Source organism: Nicotiana attenuata, unplaced genomic scaffold (genome assembly GCF_001879085.1).
Source record: "Nicotiana attenuata strain UT unplaced genomic scaffold, NIATTr2, whole genome shotgun sequence".
NCBI lineage: Eukaryota > Viridiplantae > Streptophyta > Magnoliopsida > Solanales > Solanaceae > Nicotiana > Nicotiana attenuata.
Genome location: NW_017673374.1, coordinates 15,600 through 33,471, shown reverse-complemented (window position 1 = coordinate 33,471; position 17,872 = coordinate 15,600). Strand labels below are relative to the sequence as shown.

Genomic DNA, 17,872 nt, shown 5'->3' with positions numbered 1-17,872 from the left:
GAATATTCTTCACAACAATACAACTCTTTTTTTATCTTTTTTTTTCAATTCGAGTGGCTCTTACTTTTTTTCCAACACAGTGCACATTTCTCCTTATTTCATTAGTTCCACTCAAAAGCCAAGCCAACCACCCCACACTTTAACTTTTACAAAGTTCATAACAATTCAAATGCTCATGAGAGGTGAAAACGTTCAAAAAGATGGTTAATTCAAACAAAGGGGTAAGGCTTATAATGTGGTTGCCAAAGAAACATGATTACAGGCTCAATGGGGTTAACTACGATACATAACAATTAGGCGGGTAAAATATATATATGGCTCAACAAAGAAATGCCTATATCACTTCCAAGACTGAATAAAACTACTATTTCGCTTTGCAAACACACTGGGCAAGTCCTAGACATCAAATGCAATGCATAGAATAACACACAAATCTCACACACACATGGCACATAACTCACTCAGGATTGGTTTCATCAAGACACTCTAGTCAAAGCAGTTAAGCAAAGTTAAGCAAAGTTAAGCTTATACAATTTAAGGTACTTATACAAGAGTCAAAAACTGAGTCTAAGCATCACAACCAAAGTACTCACTATTCTCAAGGCATAACAAAGTCAAGATATATTGCTTCAACTCAATTCATCTCACACTGGCTCCTACTCCTAAAAAAAAATAAAACTAACTACACCCGGTTCAAACAAAACCCTTGGAAAAGAACCGCGGCACAAAGAAAAACCAAGGGGTAATTGCTATACTACCTAACAAAAGAAAATCTTTTTGTCTTTTTCCTTTCGACTTAAATCCCTCAAGAACATTGTCTAATATATCCATCGTCGGGAAAAGTCCAATCATTTCAAAGAAAAAACATTATTCAATTAAACTAACATAGCTAAAGTAGCATAGAAAGTCACCCAGACAATCTCCTCACCCCATACTTAAACTTGTACATTGTCCCCAATGCACACCATGCTAATAAGAGGGTAAAAAAACTCTCTAGTAGGCCGAAGCACTAGCAGCTCATGGGGTACTCAGACTTCTCCCAGGCTTGGTCCTTCGTGCGGTACCTCACACTTAGTTCCAACCATCTGGTTTGCTGTTGCATCCTTCCAATAGCTTTGCTTTCCATGCTCCTAGAAAATTAAGAAGCGACACTACAAAAACAATACAATTAAAAATAATAATAAATAAAAAATAAAAAAAATAAAAGAAAGCAGTAAGGCTGGGTTGCCTCCCAACAGCGCTTGATTTAACGTCGCGGCACGACGCGAATCACTTTCTGCCTCCACTTCGAACTTATAAATTGGACCCCAAGTTTTGATTCTGCTCTATGATCATGCTCCTGGGGTGGTGGAACGAATCTGACTGGCCTAATAAAACAATGTAGTATTCTGCACTTCTTGGCCTTTAGATGAGATGTGTATTCCCGACTTTCTAGCAAGAAGAATTCCAGAATGTAAGTACCTTGGTCCTTATTCCTCCACTCCTCAAGTGACTCAGATGACTCTATTTCTATATCATCATCTAGATACAATGTGAAAAAATACTTGGAGTGTGGACCAATGCGCTCAACTACATGAACATTGGGATTGTCAACATCCTCAATACCAATAACACTAGAGTCAACTAAATATATATCCTCAATATCCTTGTTTGACTCTAGTATCTCTTCTACAACATCAACATCCTCAAAATCCAGTCCGATTGATTGTTGGTGTTCTACTCTGGACTTCTCCACTAGCACCTCAATTTCTGTATCTAATTCACGCTCCTCTTGGATACTATTCACAATATTGGCTTGTTGAGCATTAAATCTTCAACCAGTTGACTCACTTGAACTTTCAAGTTGTGAATAGTTTCCTCTTGCTTTTCATCTGCAACTGTAATTTACTATTTTGTTCCACAAGGAACTTTAACATATTATTTTGTTCCACATGGCACTTTAGCATATCCTTGATCTCTTTTCGGTCGTCATCCCTGCGTTCTTTGTTCCTATTAACTTCACAAGAAAAAGAAGAACCATCAAAGTAAGGGGTTGGGGAAGATAAGAAATATAAGCACAACCATGAAAGTGACCATCTTGACCACCACACATATCACACACATTACACACATAAGATTGAGTTGGTGCACGTAACTCGCTCTCGGAATATTTTGATAATTTTGCCCTGGGTGGTTTCCTCCACAATATGCATAAGGAGGATCAAAAGTAGAATTACCAACACCAAAACTCTAATAATTCCAAGATGCCATGTTTCTCAAATTAACAAGTAAAACAAAAATAAAAAAAATTCAAATACAAGAAAGCAAAAATAAAAGTTCAAACTTGCAACCTAGCAATATATACACCTACAGCTAAACCGTTAGTTCCCCGGCAACGACGCCAAAATTTGATCACGCCCATCTATGCCTTATAAAAAGGACTAAGCGGCCGTTTCAAATATAATCCGGTTTACAAGTCCGGAGTCGAATCCCACAGAGAACTAAGGCTTAACTACAGTTGTTCAATATTGTAAAGAAACACAAGTCCAACTAATTTTCTAATTACAAAGATTATAATATTTATTTTTATCTAATTAACTAACAAATACTAGAAAGCAGTAAAACTATCAATTAACAAGGATAAGTATTGGAGACAAGATTAAGGATGTCTAGAGTTATGATTTCCCCTATTGTCAAAATCCGTTCCGCTACATTTTCTATAAATTTGCCTAGGTCTTCTCTACCGATCATGAGCACTCTGACTGTCTTAACTCTCTCCCGAGTAATTACCACAATTTACTAGATATATTCTCCCGAATTACGCTAGTTGGCATTGAGTACGACTCACTTGGATCGCACCAAGATTTTATTATCCTTAATCCCACCTTTAAACCCTCCGTATTGATCCCTCATATACGTTAGGAGTGATGTTGTTCAACGACTACCTAAATATGCACTCCCTCCCGAATAATACAAACTAAATAGGCACAGTCGATTGAGAGCTCTTCAACAAACTACAATATAAGCGTAGTTGAACAAATAGAGAAAAAGCTACATCAAATCTATATTAACGTAACAGGAAAATCATCCTCCAATAGGTTCCATCAAAACCCTAGATAACAAATTAGCTATTCATAATAGTATGCATAACTACAATACTATAATTCATAACCAATAATGGAAATAGGAAGAAGGAAGTGAAAAACTCGTAGAAGAATTCTCCGCCTTGCTCCTAGTGTGTTCTTGCCTCATTAGGTCGAATCCCCGGTCTCCTTAGCCTCTTTAGGTCTGAATTATGTACAAAGTCCTTAAAATACCGTTTCTCTCATGTATATATACCAAGTAGGGTCGGACCCAAACAATTATACCTTCTCCTACGCAAAAAAGGACACTTTTTCCGGACAGAAGTGCGCGGTCGCGGATCAACCGCGGATTGACCGCGCACTTTGACCAATGTTCTGCCTGACATGCATGGCCTCACACCTTTCACCCCGTTCTGTTTGGAATTTGAAAAAACGTAAAACATGATAGTTGTAGCCCTTTGAATTAGCTTTCCAACCATTTATTGTGGAGCCCAAATGGAGTTCTGAGCAAAGAGTTATGTGCATTTTACCAGACAGTGCATAATATGATACTCGATTCTTCGTTCGTTCTTAACTATTATCCGTTGATCCCCGAACACGATCCCGGCTTAATTCCTTGTGCTTTTACTCAGAACTTAAAGATCCAGATCACTTCGATTCATTCCATAATATCTACATAGCTCGGAATCACTCCTACAATGCATAAAACACACAATTAGTGCAAAACACTAGCGATTAAAGCTCAAACTCAACTGAAGTGTAGTGAATTGGAATGTAATAATCGACTAAAATACGTAATTATAGTAGGGTGGGCGTCGTTTGGTTATTATGAAAGTATGGTTCGGCTTATCCATTTTTGGTTTTCTAATATTAATAACCAAATCAAACCAAAGTATTTACGGTTCGGTGCGGTTTTTTCAAAGTTCGGTTCAGTTATTTCCGGTTTATTTTTTCAATTTTAAATGGTTCAAGGAAATTTTATGCTTCTGGAAATGCTGGTTTTAAAGTTCGTATCTAATAAAAGAGGAAGGGAATAACAACATGGAAAAGTTTGATGTAAATCCTACAGTAGTTGTATCCAATCATTTAAGGCCAAAATGTTTTGCTAGAAGAAGAAGACAATAGAATCTGTCAGGGTCAGCTTATCAACAAACTAATTGGAGTACTGCTTCAGAAAAGAATTCATCGCTAACTGCCTAACTGGAAAACAATTCCACTTCAGATTGAGAAGAATTCAGCGATGAAAAGAACTTCACGTCCAACAGGACTTCATGTCCAAACGTGTTCTCAACAGTGAACACAGCAACAAAATCTAGCTGCAAGCCTGCAACAGGACTTCACGTCCAAACTCCAAACAGTCGCACAGAGCTGAGGAAGAAGGCAACAGTTGCAAAGTTTGCACAGTGTCGCAGTTGCACAGAGCCTCAGAGGAGAGGAACCCTAAATCTAATTTTTGATGGGAAGTTGGGAACTTGGGAAGTAACGTAAGTGACTGTGACAGTAAGTTTGGGTAATTATGTTTGGGTAAATTGGGTGGGGTGGGCTTCAAAGGTGTTGGACTATTGGGCATTTGGGCTTCAGCCTAAGATCATAAGATGGGCAGGGTAATAAGTTTTGAACTAATACCCAAAATTTCGATTTTTCGGTTTAACTGAAAACCGAAATAGAAAATCGTAACCGCACCGAAAAACCGAAAAATAATAATTTTAAAACCGTGCACCGACCGAAAAATCGATTAAACCGAAACCGAAAAACCGAAATTCACGGTTCGGTCGGTATTATGCCCACCCCTAAATTATAGCCTATCATCAAGAATTTACGAAGAAGACACGTGAAGCTTTTGCTAAACTTCCTCTCAATTTCCTAAGCCTGCCTTTGGATATAACTCCTTTTATCACAGGCTGTAATTAAGCTCATATGAACTCAACATGAACCTACACGAGCCATTGTGATACACCGAGAATTCACCCATTTTTTGGGTTCAATTCATAGCCTATCACCCCTTTAGGAAGAATGCCAGTTTGGAAGTCATAGTTCTGCAACTACCTCATCAATGCTTCACCAAATGAGATAAAATTTTGACGAGAAACTGTAACGAGAGGATAGCAAAACCAATGGTTACTAGAAGTTCTTGGGTAAAGTGAGGATGCAATTAACTGTGAGATGCATAATGCTTAATGGAATTGTTATTCCATTTATAATTTTTGTAAAAAAAATTAAATTTGGTAGATTAAATAAAACAAGATATGTTTAATGTAGTCTCACGTTGGTTTTATGAAAGACATGCCCGAATATCTTTAGTTGTGTTGTTTGGAGTTTATTCATTTGTAATGTTTGAAATATTTCACTAGGGCTTAAGTCGTTGAATGTTAGGGGTAAATATTTCACTAGGGCTTAAAAACGCAAATATTTAGTATGGTGGCAAAAACAATATATGCACATTTATTTTATAATATGGTGGCATGGCACAAAAGATAATACAAAGTAGATATCAATTTCGTATAGAAAGTATAATTCTAGAACCACATATCTCCAGAATTAAAGCTCGTTTACAAGACGAGTTGTGACAATAATCTGGCACCGTTACATAAATTTTTGCACACATCGCAAGTAGACTCTACGAAGAAGACACATGGAGCTTTTGCCTAAACTTCCTCTCATCTTCATGAATAAAATCCAATCCACATTCACAACTTGGGCATTCCACAAAACTCCTAATAGGAAAATTTGCTGAAGTAATCCCAACTGAAAATTGTAGATTTTCACCTTTCCTTCTAACATCCACAATGTTAAGCCATATCAATACAACCTTAACACTAACACCACTCAATTTCCTAAGAATTCCTTTAGATATCACTCCTTTTATCACAGGCTTGTAATTAAGTTCATATGAACTCAACATGAACCTACATGAGCCATTGAAATACGCCGAGAATTCGCCCGTTTTCGTGTTCAATTCATAGCCTGTCACCCCTTTTGGAAGAATCCCAATTGGGAAGTCATAGTTCTGTAACTCTTCATAGGCTGAGGGCTTCTCATTTGCTGAAATGGAAGCAGAAAAGAAGAGGAGAAGCAAAGAAATGGTTGCTAAAGACATTGTATTTCTTGAATTTTGACAAGAAGTTATATGGTTTATAGATGCTTTATTCATGAGTTGGCTACATGTGGATTGATGCTGTTGCCCAATATAACAATTCTTTAAGGTATTGTTGTACCAACTTCATGACAAAAGGACAAGAGTATTAAACGTATAAAACACTTTACAGGACTTATAGCCTTCCTCAATTATCTATATAAATTTTTTTGTAACGATCGTGTCTTGGCTAGTTTGTTCGCACCTCAACTATTTTACCAGCTACTTGCTATTTTTATCAGCACTGGTATTGGGGCCAGGAGCAAATTTATAGCCCCAATCATGGGACACATGAGCCGATGATCTCACTGTCAAACTAGGTATTTTATGCACGTATTTTTTAAAATTAGTCTAATATATTCTGTTAACATCCATATTTCGAAAAGATTGAATGATACACTTGGTCATCAGTAGAGTGAAGATGACTTTCATAAGGCCAACTTCTCTCCTTCTCAATCATTTTCTTTGTTTTTCACTCAATTATTCTGTTTTAGGAAATTAGCCATTTTCTGTCTTTTATCATTCTTTTTGAATAATACTGATTACTGTCTTATTCTAGTAATCATTTTCTTGAATTATGAATATTTAAATGCATCTTCCTTTTCATCTACACATCCATTCGGTTCCAGCTCTATCCAAGATACTTTTGTACTAACCTATTAGCCAAAGTTATTGTGGAAACTACTTATTCGAAGGAAATTTCTCTTTTTGTTTCGTACCTCCGCTCCTAAGCTAACTAACAGCGTTATTCGTCCCTATGTCCTCTACCGAATCTGAGGATGAAACTTGAGCTTCATTCTTCTCGAAACAAAAGTAGTACAGAAGATAGTAAAAAATCTGGACAAAACCTTCCTCTCGATTCTCGAACAATCAGTTATACACAAAATATTTCTAAAATATATATTCACAATCTTTTTTCTTAAAAAACAAAAAGAAGAGGGAAAAAAAAAATACATCTATACCATCTATAAGAGTAGTTAAGAGCAGTGTATTCAAGCGTAGGTTATTCTCTGATAAGTCTGATATGCCCTCAACTCGAAAGTTAATGACAAAAAGGTTGGCACAGTAAATCGCATAAAATATATGCAACCTGCTTTAAGAATCATTTTCCCTCCAAAAAATAAAAAAGAAAAAGAAAATATGGTATCAAGTTGGGTTTCTCAATGCAAAGGATAATGTTTTTTTTTTTTTTTGGGGATTATGTGCAGCGTCTAATAAATTACTTCATTCTGTTGAAATTTGAAAAGCAAATATTTTATGATGTAGTTTGACCATTTCTTTAACATGGAGAAACTTGCTAAGATCACAAATTCACAATTAATCATTTTAAATTATATTTACATGTCGATTCTGTTATTAGTTGTCAGATTTTTTCAAAAATAATGAAGATGTTCAAATAACTATTTTTCCGTTTTTAAAAAATCAATATAAATAGTTTTTTGCAGCTAAACATGTTTTCGTTTTCAAAATTAAGCACTACTTTTTTTCCCAAAGAAGTTTTCGATGCAAATTATGATAAAAGTTTAAAATATCATATATGGAAATCTAAATTACAAATTTAACTTATGACAACCCTTTAAAAAGTCAACTTTCTTTTTCAAACTTTGAACAATCAATTGGCTTACCAATCAAGGCAAATGGTAAAAAGTTATTCGCATATAAGGATGGTAAATAACTTATTATAATTGATTTAATTACATTAAAATTAATTTCTATAATAATTGAGAAATATAAGTTTTAGATTGTGACAAGACAACACTTATTACTCTCACGGTCTTAAATTATGTGACACTTTTTTATTTTTAGTGAGTTAGTCAAACATCCCGACATAAATTAGTATGAAGGGAACACTTTTTATTTTTTTAATTCGGTGTTTGATATTGGCTTTGGAAGTTGAATAATCGAGATATGTGTGCGAAAATTGTTATGAATTAAATTATATAAAAAATTAAAATAAAAAATAAATATTTATGAGCAATGTGGATGTCATTTGAAAATAAGTATAACTACTAACGGTAAAACGCTCTCATAAACTTTCAAATAAATTGAAACGAAGAGAGTTCAGTCAAACACCTCAATATGAAATGGAGCAAAGGGAGCATATTCTTTTTTCTTATTTAGTGTTCGATATCTACTTTGGAGCTTGGATAATTCAAATATGTGTTGGGAAGTGGGGTAAAATTTATATTTGGCAGCACGGTACACTAAGCTCCTATTATATGGGGGAGGATCGGACCACAAGGCAATTTCATTTTTCAAGACGTTTGATTATAGATTAAGCTCCCGTTTGGACATAAATTTTGGCTACCTTTTCCAAAAAAAAAAAATTGAAACATTATTTGTTCCCGTAGGTTGATTAGTTTTTGAATTTCTTTTTTTTTCAAGTTTAATAAATTCTTCCACTCATAAAACTTTAATATTTTTCAAGTAAAATCCATATTCAAATGCAACTTTAAACTTTTAAAAATTATTTTTCAACACAATTAAAAAAAAAAAAATCTTTTACACGTTACATTGAACTTAAACATACAGTACTCCATTTCTCATTTGCTGGGAGCTCAATAGTCAAAGTTCTCTTTTGTTCTTCAATTCTAGGCTTCTAGCAATAACAAACACAGTAAAGGCAAACATGGAGAAAATACAACACAAGAATCTCAGTGTAAACGGCATAAATATGCATATAGCTGAAATTGGCAAAGGTCAATCTGCAATTTTATTCCTTCACGGATTCCCTGAGCTCTGGTATACATGGCGCCATCAATTGATTTCTCTCTCTTCCAGAGGTTACCGTGCAATAGCTCCTGACCTACGTGGCTATGGCGACACAGATGCGCCTCCTTCTCCTTCTAGTTATACGGTGTTTCACATAGTTGGTGACCTTATTGCCCTTCTTGATACTTTAGGTCTCGATCAGGTCAGAGCTGAATCTAGAATTTAAAGTATGGAGCCATTTAATATTGAATTCAGCTTGAACTGTGCGCCTAATCAAACAGTGCCATATAAATTGGGTCGAAGGAAGTGTATGTTATATTAAATTAGGATTAATATAGATAATTATATGTTCTTATATGTCATCTTAACCTGATAGTGTAATAAACTACTCATTGTTGGTGTGCAAAAGTTGAATTCTTCATTGTTACGCATATAAAAATTGTTTGAATTTTCTTTCTACATATATATAGTTCATATTAACCAGTGCGTCGATCCTATCAAATTTGAGGCGAATCTCTAATTTAATGTATGCACCATTTAATATGTAGACAGTTATGCACTATTTAATACTCCATTGTATTTAACTTATATATATTGTCGGTATAAATAACTTTTGTACTATCAGTATTTAAATCGCTATGACATTTGTTGCAGGTCGTCTTAACCTGATAGTTTAAAAAAATATTGTGCGTTGTCAGCGTACAGAAGTTAAATATTACATGTAAACATTTTGTTTAAATTTTCTATATACATATAGATAGTTCAACTGGTGGCCAATTTAGGATCTGAAGATAGTGGTGCACAACTTATAATATATAGATTGGGGATGCATCATTTAATGGTTCGAGTTTCAAGCAGTGAATGCAAGTGCATCACTGCATCTGTTACTTAAGTGTCGAATTTACCTGCATGAATTTGTCCTTCATAATTGTTGCCCTTTTTGGTACTTGGGTCTCGATCAGGCTAGAGACGTATTTAATATGGAGCACTTAATATCATACAAATAGAGCCTTCTTAGACTTTCTATGTACCTAATAGTAGTTCGAGTAATCAGACGCTAATCTAGGATCTAGAGATGATGGTGTCCAGCTAATATATAGACAGTGGATGCGCCACTTAATATATATACAGATTTACAAAGCTTTTTGTTTAGAATTTTGAATATACATATATATTTCGAGTTAAAATACTGGAAGCACATTATTACTTACATGCTGGATTTGCTTATGATTATTCAGGTGTTCCTTGTTGGACATGACTGGGGTGCTATTATAGCTTGGTACTTATGCCTTCTTCGACCTGATAGGATCAAGGCACTGGTTAACATGAGCGTCGTCTTCCACCCTAGGCATCCGAAGAGAAAGCCTATTGAATCTATGCGTGCTGTTCTCGGGGATGATTACTATATTTGCAGATTTCAGGTTCACCTTCCTCTCCTATTTTGTTTTCTTTTAACTGTTATATGATCCTCCAATAGGTACAAAAAATGTGGAAATGGATTGAGGCTTAGTTATTGTTCGATGATATTTTTAACTCTTCCCATGCGATGCTTCACAAAGTATAGCTGGTTCCAAATTTGGATAGAAGAGGATGGTTTCCCATAGATTGACAGCGAGCTTAAGAATAGTTAACTTTAACGAATTCTCTGTATAGAATAAAAATGATCTATATGGCTAACTCCAATTATTTTGGGATTTTGAGAAGTTGATTAATGTTGACTGTTGTATAATCTTCCTTGCTGCACTAGGGATAAAGTTTTTTGGTGATACAATCACTTTCAATTTCTCTGTTTGAATGATTTTGCTGGACTTGGGTGTTCATATTGCATTGGTTGTGATTGAAATGAGTTTTGGGATTCAAATCTCTGTATTTGGCGTTCGCTATCCAAGCTGGTGTATGATTTCTCTATTTAAATCGACTTACATTCCTTGGATTTTGTGACTGCTGTACTATTGCTTGATTATTAGTCCAAGAGCAGTAAACTTTTGGGTGGATAGACCATGAGTAAGAGGGAAGGAGTTTGTGCTGATACCAAAAATTTGTTAGAATGCACTGTGCACAAAACTTAGTATGGTACTTGCCATGGCGTAAGCGAAGCTAGTGAATGTCATTATTGTATTCTGTTAAAAGAATTCGTTGGCAAATCACAGATCCTACTGGTTATTGGCAGAGTCTAATGTTGGTATGATGTCCGCAGACTCCCAGTTTCCGCCATCCGGCTTTCTTATAAACATTTCTTATAGAGTTTCTTACTTACTAAATATTGTGACGGATGGTATTGTATTCACTGACATGTCGATTGCTTACTCCATATTCATTGTATTCCTATGTCGTGCACTTATGTTTATATCAAAATAGAAAAACGGAAAAGATACATCTTGACCATGTCATTTTGTGGTTTGCATGCTAGAGCATTATCCGCTCTTACACTGGTTAGCGTGTGCTTGGGTTCACTCAATGTGAATTTATATTGCTGGGATTGCTCTTGTATTGCTCTTAGCCCTTCTGTTTTTAACACCATTTGTATAGTTGTATTGCTGTTGGCCCTTCTGTTTTTTTACACCATTGATATAGTTGTATTGCTCTTAGCGCTTCGGTTTTTTTACACCATTGATATAGTTGTTCTTAGTTGTGATGATATTTTTTAGGATCCGCGTCTTTATCTTTTTTATGGTTGGTTTGTTCTTTTGTTTTGTGATGCCCAACATCAGTGAAATCTGATGTTTCTCTTTTATTCTGTTTATTATCTAACATCTCTAACTTCACTTAAAGCCTTTCGGATAAAAAATAAGATTGCTTCCCCTAGGAAAGAAATGATCTTAATATTTCTTTAGGCTGTTTCAGAATATTACTTAGTTGCCCTCATCTCATTGACATGACAATTCCGATTTTTCAACATTGTAGCTACAGAGTTGTAGTTGGCTTTTATTGTGAATAGGGTTCTTATGCTGGAATTTAGTATTAGGCAAAAGATAGGCAAATTTGATGAAATTGCAGTGTTTATGAGGTGCTAATGTGAATCCTTTCTTCATTGCTGAAGACTTCATTTAATCATTATCGGCTTATCAAAGAAGAAAAAATACTTCACTTTATCATCGTTGCTGAAGACATAATTTTGAATGTTTTTGTTTTCTTAGGAATATGGACAGGTGGAAGAGGAGTTTGCTCGTGTTGATACTGCGAGACTAATCGCAAAGTTCTTAATATCTCGTAATCCAGCCCCCCTTCGTGTATCTAAAGAGAAAGGATTTGGGGGTTCAAGTCATACTCCAATCAAATTGCCATCTTGGTTGTCAGAAGAGGATATCAACTACTACGCAAATAAGTTCAGCCAGAAAGGTTTTACTGGTGCATTAAACTATTATCGCGCTATGGACCTGTGAGTTGCCTTGTCACTTTCTTCACCGAATGAGCTATTTCTCCATGAACACTTACGTTATTTTGTTCTTATATATTGTGTAGAATTGGTGCTTACATGAACCAAGAATTGTGCTGCATATGTGATGCTGGTTCTTAACAGAGAGATGTTTAGAGATGACACAAAATGACATCCTTAATTAGTTGATTTATTGATCTGCTATCGTCGATCAACTTAATTGTTATATGTTTGACACCAGTTCATAAGCAATGTTGCTTTAAGAGGCAGATGCAGCCTAATATAGTGACTTCAACTGAACCCAGTATTTTCAACAGACACCATAGAGATTTATGCGTAGAACCACTAAAATTTCAAAAAATATTAATTTTGAACCCGCAATTTCAAAAGTACGTTGTGTTTGGTGCTGAGTACATTATAGGTATTCTGGATCCGCCTCTAGTTGCTTTGACTCTGAAACTCTTAAGTTTGCTGCAAATACGATTATATATGGTGTTAGCTGTTTGTGTGGCCATTTTATTATTGTTTTGTTTTTAATTGTTGCAGAAACTGGGAGCTGACCGCGCCATGGACAGGGTTGCAAATAAAGGTCCCGGTTAAGTTTATCGTAGGGGATCTTGACCTGACTTACAATACACCTGGTGTAAAGGAATATATCCACAAAGGTGGTTTCCTAAAAATGGTGCCATTTTTGCAGGAAGTAGTTATCATGGAAGGAGTTGGACACTTCATCAATGAAGAAAAACCAGAAGAAATTAATGACCACATTTATGACTTTATCCAGAAGTTCTGATGTGCTTGTTTTATCACAGGTACCCTCACAATCTTGCTCCAAGTGCTTTATATGTTTGGAAATCGGAATAAAAGGCTACTCCTGGGGTTTGAGATCATTTGCTTACTATTAGCAAATATTATGTATCTGTAACTTCAAAGCTTATTCTAAAGAAATTCAATTTGTGGACTTCTTCGTGACTATTGTTGATTGTTCGCCATGGAAGAATCAAATGGACTGAAATGGAACACTTCTAAGAAATAAAAAGAAAGGGAAACCTGAATGAGATGATTATTCAATCAATCAATCAACTATGTTTCAATCAGATACTAGTTGGGTCTATTATATGAAATCTTTTGTATCTATTCTGCTCTAGTCAAGATTGCGTGTTTAAGTGGTACCAAAATAGAGTGCCCTGTTCTGGTCTACTTTGTGAGTGCTTAGAAGGGGACAAACAACAAACTTGATAAGACTAGGCTAGCCTCAACTCTACTAGCCTCTTAATCAGCCAGGCATATTTTAAATAGATTTCTTTAAAAAATGGATCAACAAAGGAAAAGAAAAAAGAATTCACATTTAACTATAACTCTCAAGTTGTTCATTGAGAATTATGTTTACAATGTTGCTTATTAATTCAATCAATATCAATCAACTTTGCCTCGATACCAAATTAGTCAGAATCGAGGTAATTCATACAAATATAAAGTAAAGAAAAAGACTATAGGGGTTGAGGGAAGAATAAATTGATGCTGATCATGTTCATATAACGATCCCAATTTTTTGGGACTGAGACATTGTTGTTGATCATGCTTTAAAGTATGGCACTCCAGTCCGTGGCAACCAATCCTCTCCAAGTAGAAATTCAGAAACTGTGAAATTCGCAGCATCAGTAGCATTGATAACATGAAAACCAGGCCAAGTGACTCTATCACTAGTGTTAGAACCTGGTCCTGTGTTATTAAACTCTGCATAATAACTTGTATTAAGTGCAAAATCCCCTGTCCATTCTTTCCAACCTAATGGATTAATAAATCCATCGATAAAATTTTGCGCATAAATAGTCCTCGAGTACTCCTTCCAAGGCCTACCAAGATATGTTTGTGTACTACTGTTGCTAAACCTCAAGTCATCTGCTGGATTTATGGTGCAATTTTGAATTGATATTCCTGTGTTTTGGTTTGGATCTGTTCTGCCTTGTGCTGTTATTGCATTGAACTGTTTCTCCAAAGGTAGTCGCGGGTACAAGTTGCAGTTCTGGAAAACTGCAGCTGCGTTACCGAATATGAAATCAACTGTACCATATATGTCACATTCTCTGTAAAATTGTCTAAGGGAGTGGACATATAGTGTATCTTGGTACCCCTCGAATCTGCAGCTGTAGAATGTGGATAAATCTGCACTATTTCGGACTGCAACTGCTTGATGGTTGATTGCTCCTGCGGTGTTTTGGAATGTGATGTTCACTGCTACAAATCCTTGGCCGTGCACAGCTGCAGAAGAAAAGGTCAGATACTGTAAGATAACCATGTTAAAAATATGTGTTTAAATTGTATACACTAGTAAAGTTTTTCTGCAGTCTCTGTGAATTCTAACATGTGATAGCAAGTTAATTATCATTTTTATCAGGTCTCTCATATATCATACTGCCAGTGCAAAAAACTTGAACTCTAAAAATATGATTTATGTTATATATAGGACACTGGTAAAAACTTATATATTGTCAGTTTAACTTAACCTGATATAACATGTTATTACTTTATTTTTTAGGTTTCAGGATCAGGCTTGCTAGGAAGAGTAACATGGTAGTGTAAATAATCTGTAGATTGTCAGTTAAATTCTGAAAAATATATGAGTTTATGTTTTGTGTACTGACAGTGTAAGAAGAATTTGACACTATCGGTTAAGGGACTCGTCTTGTCAAGTATGATATGGTTACCTGAAAAATAGAGTAGTAATAATCTACTATAGCCAATTAAATTACACTAATAATTTGAAATTCTTTACACTATCAGCGTACATAAATTAAACTCAAAATTTATTACTGCTTCAAATTTGATAAAACAAGATAGGAGTAATATGAGGTACTGACCAAATGTAGAAGAATTATATGTTGTAAAGTTATCAACACCATAGCTATGGTTGCCAGTGATGATGGTTTGGTTGATACCATCACCAATCATCATCAAATACTTCTTGTTCTTGGAAATGTGAACATACTCCTCATACACACCAGCATTAATATATATGAGAAAGTGGCCTGTAGTACCATCAGTTTTGTTTGGAGCTGCAGCCACAGCTTCATTTATGGTACTAAAATTCCCACTTCCATCTTGGTTTACAATCACAATGTCACTCACCAAAACCTGGTCATCATCTTCCTGCTCCAAGTTTCAAATACAAATTAGATTTCGTGGCTATAACATTTTGTGTCAAATAATTTCATGTAACTTAAGGTTTACTATTGTTACAGTAACTTCAGATGTACGACAAGAACTTATGATTAGCTAGAAATTTGAGGAAAATTTTGGGGAACGCCAATGACTGGTAGCTTATCTGTCAAAAAAAAAAAACATTATAAAGAATTTATTAAGCACCTATGGTTGTGGCCTAGTGGTCAATGAAGTAGGTGAGAACCGTGAGGTCTCAGGTTCAAAATCACTAGGTGATCTTCCCATCTATCCAAGCCTTGGTGGATAGAATTACCTGTTGCTGGTGGGAGGTGGCAGGTATTCCATGGAATTAGTCGAGGTGCGCGCAAGCTTGCCCGGACACCACGGTTATAAAAGAAAAATAAAGAATTAATTAATCAGTTAAACATTTGAGAGACAAAAACGCGTTAATTTGATTCATTTGAAGTGTCATTTCACTTATATGTTTCGATTAAATTTTGATGTCATCTTTATAAACCTGTTATTCCTATCATGCTATTGCTTCTGTCTTCCAACTATCTAAGACCGGATTCGATAGCAACTCCTACACCTATTTATTTGCACATTTGTAGCAAGAAAATTTGTAGCTATTTGGGAAATTATTTGACATGATGCTTAGCAACTATAGCATGAATGGGGAATCTTAATGTTTGTGACTATTGTTAGGTACTAGCGACAATCTTCATATTCATAGTTGAGGATTCTTAGATGTATATGCATAATGTTGCAGCATAACTCTTCTTATCAAGTCTAATATGGTAACCTAGAAAATAGAGTAATAATCTGCTATAACCGGTTATGCGCGGGTAGTGTAGAGTATATTTGTCACTCACCAAATCTTGATCATCATCCTGCTGCTGGAGCAGCTTTCTCCTGCTGATGCTCTCAAATATGGCCCTATTTCTTGCAGTCATTTTCAAGGGCAAGTGGCCATTTCTGAAAGCTGACTGCTTTTGGGTAATTGGGTGAGACTTGGATCTTTTTTTCTTGTTGGGAACCCACCCTTTTATGAACAAAGCTAAAGAAACACTATAAAGCTTTTTGTCATCTATGAGAGGGGTTAAAATGCCATTTCTCAAACTCCAAGGAAAATCAGTTTCTTGGAGACCATCTAAACAAGTTTGTGTATTTGTCAAAATAGCACTTAGCAAAGTTTGCACATCCTCTGCTTCCAGGATTGGTAAAATCTTGGAAGTTTCATTAACAGTCTTGAAAGTGCTTGAAAGATAGTCAATGTTTAGCTCAGCTAAAACTTGACAATCTTCTAAAGCACGAATATCGATAATACGTAAAATTTTGGATTGTCTTAGGTATTTTTGAATAAGGGAATGGAACTTATGAGCTGAAGATAAAGATTTATGAACAGAAAATCGACCATAGTCATAGACATTATTATTGGATGTGACATTCTCAGTTGTTGGGAGCATGGATTTACAGAAATTAGGAAAGGGAGTGAACTTGCAAATGGTGGAAGGAGAGACAGGGTTGATAATTGGAAGAATATTAGCAGCAGAAGATTGAGATAGTGAAAACAGGACAAATAGTGTTAGAGTGAAAGAAAGGGTGTAATGAGCCATGAAAAGCTTAGAAATATTGTTATCCATGACTTAGATCTCTTGATTGAATGGTGAATGTGAAATGTGTACTTGATACTAGTACTATATATAACAAAGAATTCAGAGGCAGCTTAAGAAATAGAGAAGAAAAGTACTTAGTAAAATAATTGTTTAGGTTACATTTTTTATGGGACATTAATGGAGAGTCAACCAATTAATTTGCATCGTCATTTTCTGCAAAGCGTGTTGATCTTGATTAGGATTTAACTTATATCGACTGATAATATAATTGATTTTTACACTATCAGTTCACTTTAGCTGGTTATAGCAGGTTTTTGCTTTTCGTCAGCCTTATTGTCGAGAGCTACATGTTGATGTAGGGCATCTTAACTTGATGATGTAAAAACGTTATACATTGTCAGTGCACAGAAGCTAAACTGAAATGACTATATAGCACATTGATTATGAAGGCATTCATTAGGCTCAAACAAGCTAAGGGGAGCAACTTTATTGTCTGAATTATTAGTATTTCAATAATCCAACGTTAGAAGAACAGTTAATTAATGCTTGCTGTTTTTAGTATTATTATAGTATTTGTATGTGAAGTATACGCAACTTGCTGATGAGTTTGTTTGTGCATAGATTGTCAATACAGTAAGCACATGCAACTGCGATTCTCACGTACCATGTATATGAGAATTAGAAGAAAATACTCCTTAATAATCTTCTAATACGATAACCTCCCCTATATGAGCTTGCTTACATTGCCAGTCTTAAGCCTAAATGAAGAAGTTGTACGCAGACAGCCAGTTTAAAACTAGTCAATTTTAAA

The 17,872-nt window shown here is 35.3% G+C and overlaps 3 protein-coding genes across 5 annotated transcripts; 1 reads left to right on the top strand and 2 right to left on the bottom strand.

Annotated features, from left to right (window-relative positions):
* Positions 1 to 5,481: 5,481 nt before the first annotated feature.
* On the bottom strand, positions 5,482 to 6,233 carry LOC109216191. The gene has a single exon (XM_019380322.1). The coding sequence runs from the start codon at positions 6,211 to 6,213 to the stop codon at positions 5,680 to 5,682; it is 534 nt and encodes a 177-aa protein (XP_019235867.1). The 5' UTR covers positions 6,214 to 6,233; the 3' UTR covers positions 5,482 to 5,679.
* A 2,488-nt stretch (positions 6,234 to 8,721) lies between these two features.
* On the top strand, positions 8,722 to 13,246 carry LOC109216192 (bifunctional epoxide hydrolase 2). Of its 3 annotated transcripts, none has more exons than XM_019380325.1 (5): positions 8,722 to 9,109; positions 10,146 to 10,328; positions 12,045 to 12,286; positions 12,830 to 12,872; positions 12,981 to 13,246. In XM_019380325.1, exons 1-5 carry the CDS (start codon positions 8,825 to 8,827, stop codon positions 13,074 to 13,076), a joined length of 849 nt encoding a protein of 282 aa, XP_019235870.1. In that variant the 5' UTR covers positions 8,722 to 8,824; the 3' UTR covers positions 13,077 to 13,246. The 3 variants fall into 3 exon arrangements, with proteins under 3 accessions (XP_019235870.1, XP_019235868.1, XP_019235869.1); XM_019380324.1 differs by having other exon boundaries at positions 8,723 to 9,109; positions 12,830 to 12,890; XM_019380323.1 differs by having other exon boundaries at positions 12,830 to 13,246.
* Positions 13,247 to 13,355: 109 nt separating this feature from the next.
* Positions 13,356 to 17,576, bottom strand: LOC109216194 (probable pectinesterase/pectinesterase inhibitor 41). The gene is made up of 3 exons (XM_019380326.1): positions 16,318 to 17,576; positions 15,145 to 15,433; positions 13,356 to 14,545 (listed from the first exon to the last, which is right to left on the bottom strand). The coding sequence occupies exons 1-3, from the start codon at positions 17,086 to 17,088 to the stop codon at positions 13,860 to 13,862; spliced, it is 1,746 nt and encodes a 581-aa protein (XP_019235871.1). The 5' UTR covers positions 17,089 to 17,576; the 3' UTR covers positions 13,356 to 13,859.
* Between the last annotated feature and the right edge of the window lie 296 nt (positions 17,577 to 17,872).

Excerpts from the sequence above, each read along its gene's own strand:
- LOC109216191 (XM_019380322.1), bottom strand. The coding sequence starts at position 6,213 with ATGAATAAAGCATCTATAAACCATATAACTTCTTGTCAAAATTCAAGA.
- LOC109216192 (XM_019380323.1), top strand. The coding sequence starts at position 8,825 with ATGGAGAAAATACAACACAAGAATCTCAGTGTAAACGGCATAAATATG. Across the intron at positions 9,110-10,145 it reads ATACTTTAGGTCTCGATCAG|GTGTTCCTTGTTGGACATGA; the intron begins GTCAGAGCTGAA and ends ATGATTATTCAG. Across the intron at positions 12,287-12,829 it reads TATTATCGCGCTATGGACCT|AAACTGGGAGCTGACCGCGC; the intron begins GTGAGTTGCCTT and ends TAATTGTTGCAG.
- LOC109216194 (XM_019380326.1), bottom strand. The coding sequence starts at position 17,088 with ATGGATAACAATATTTCTAAGCTTTTCATGGCTCATTACACCCTTTCT. Across the intron at positions 15,434-16,317 it reads AGGATGATGATCAAGATTTG|GAAGATGATGACCAGGTTTT; the intron begins GTGAGTGACAAA and ends AACTTGGAGCAG. Across the intron at positions 14,546-15,144 it reads ATATAATTCTTCTACATTTG|CTGTGCACGGCCAAGGATTT; the intron begins GTCAGTACCTCA and ends TTTCTTCTGCAG.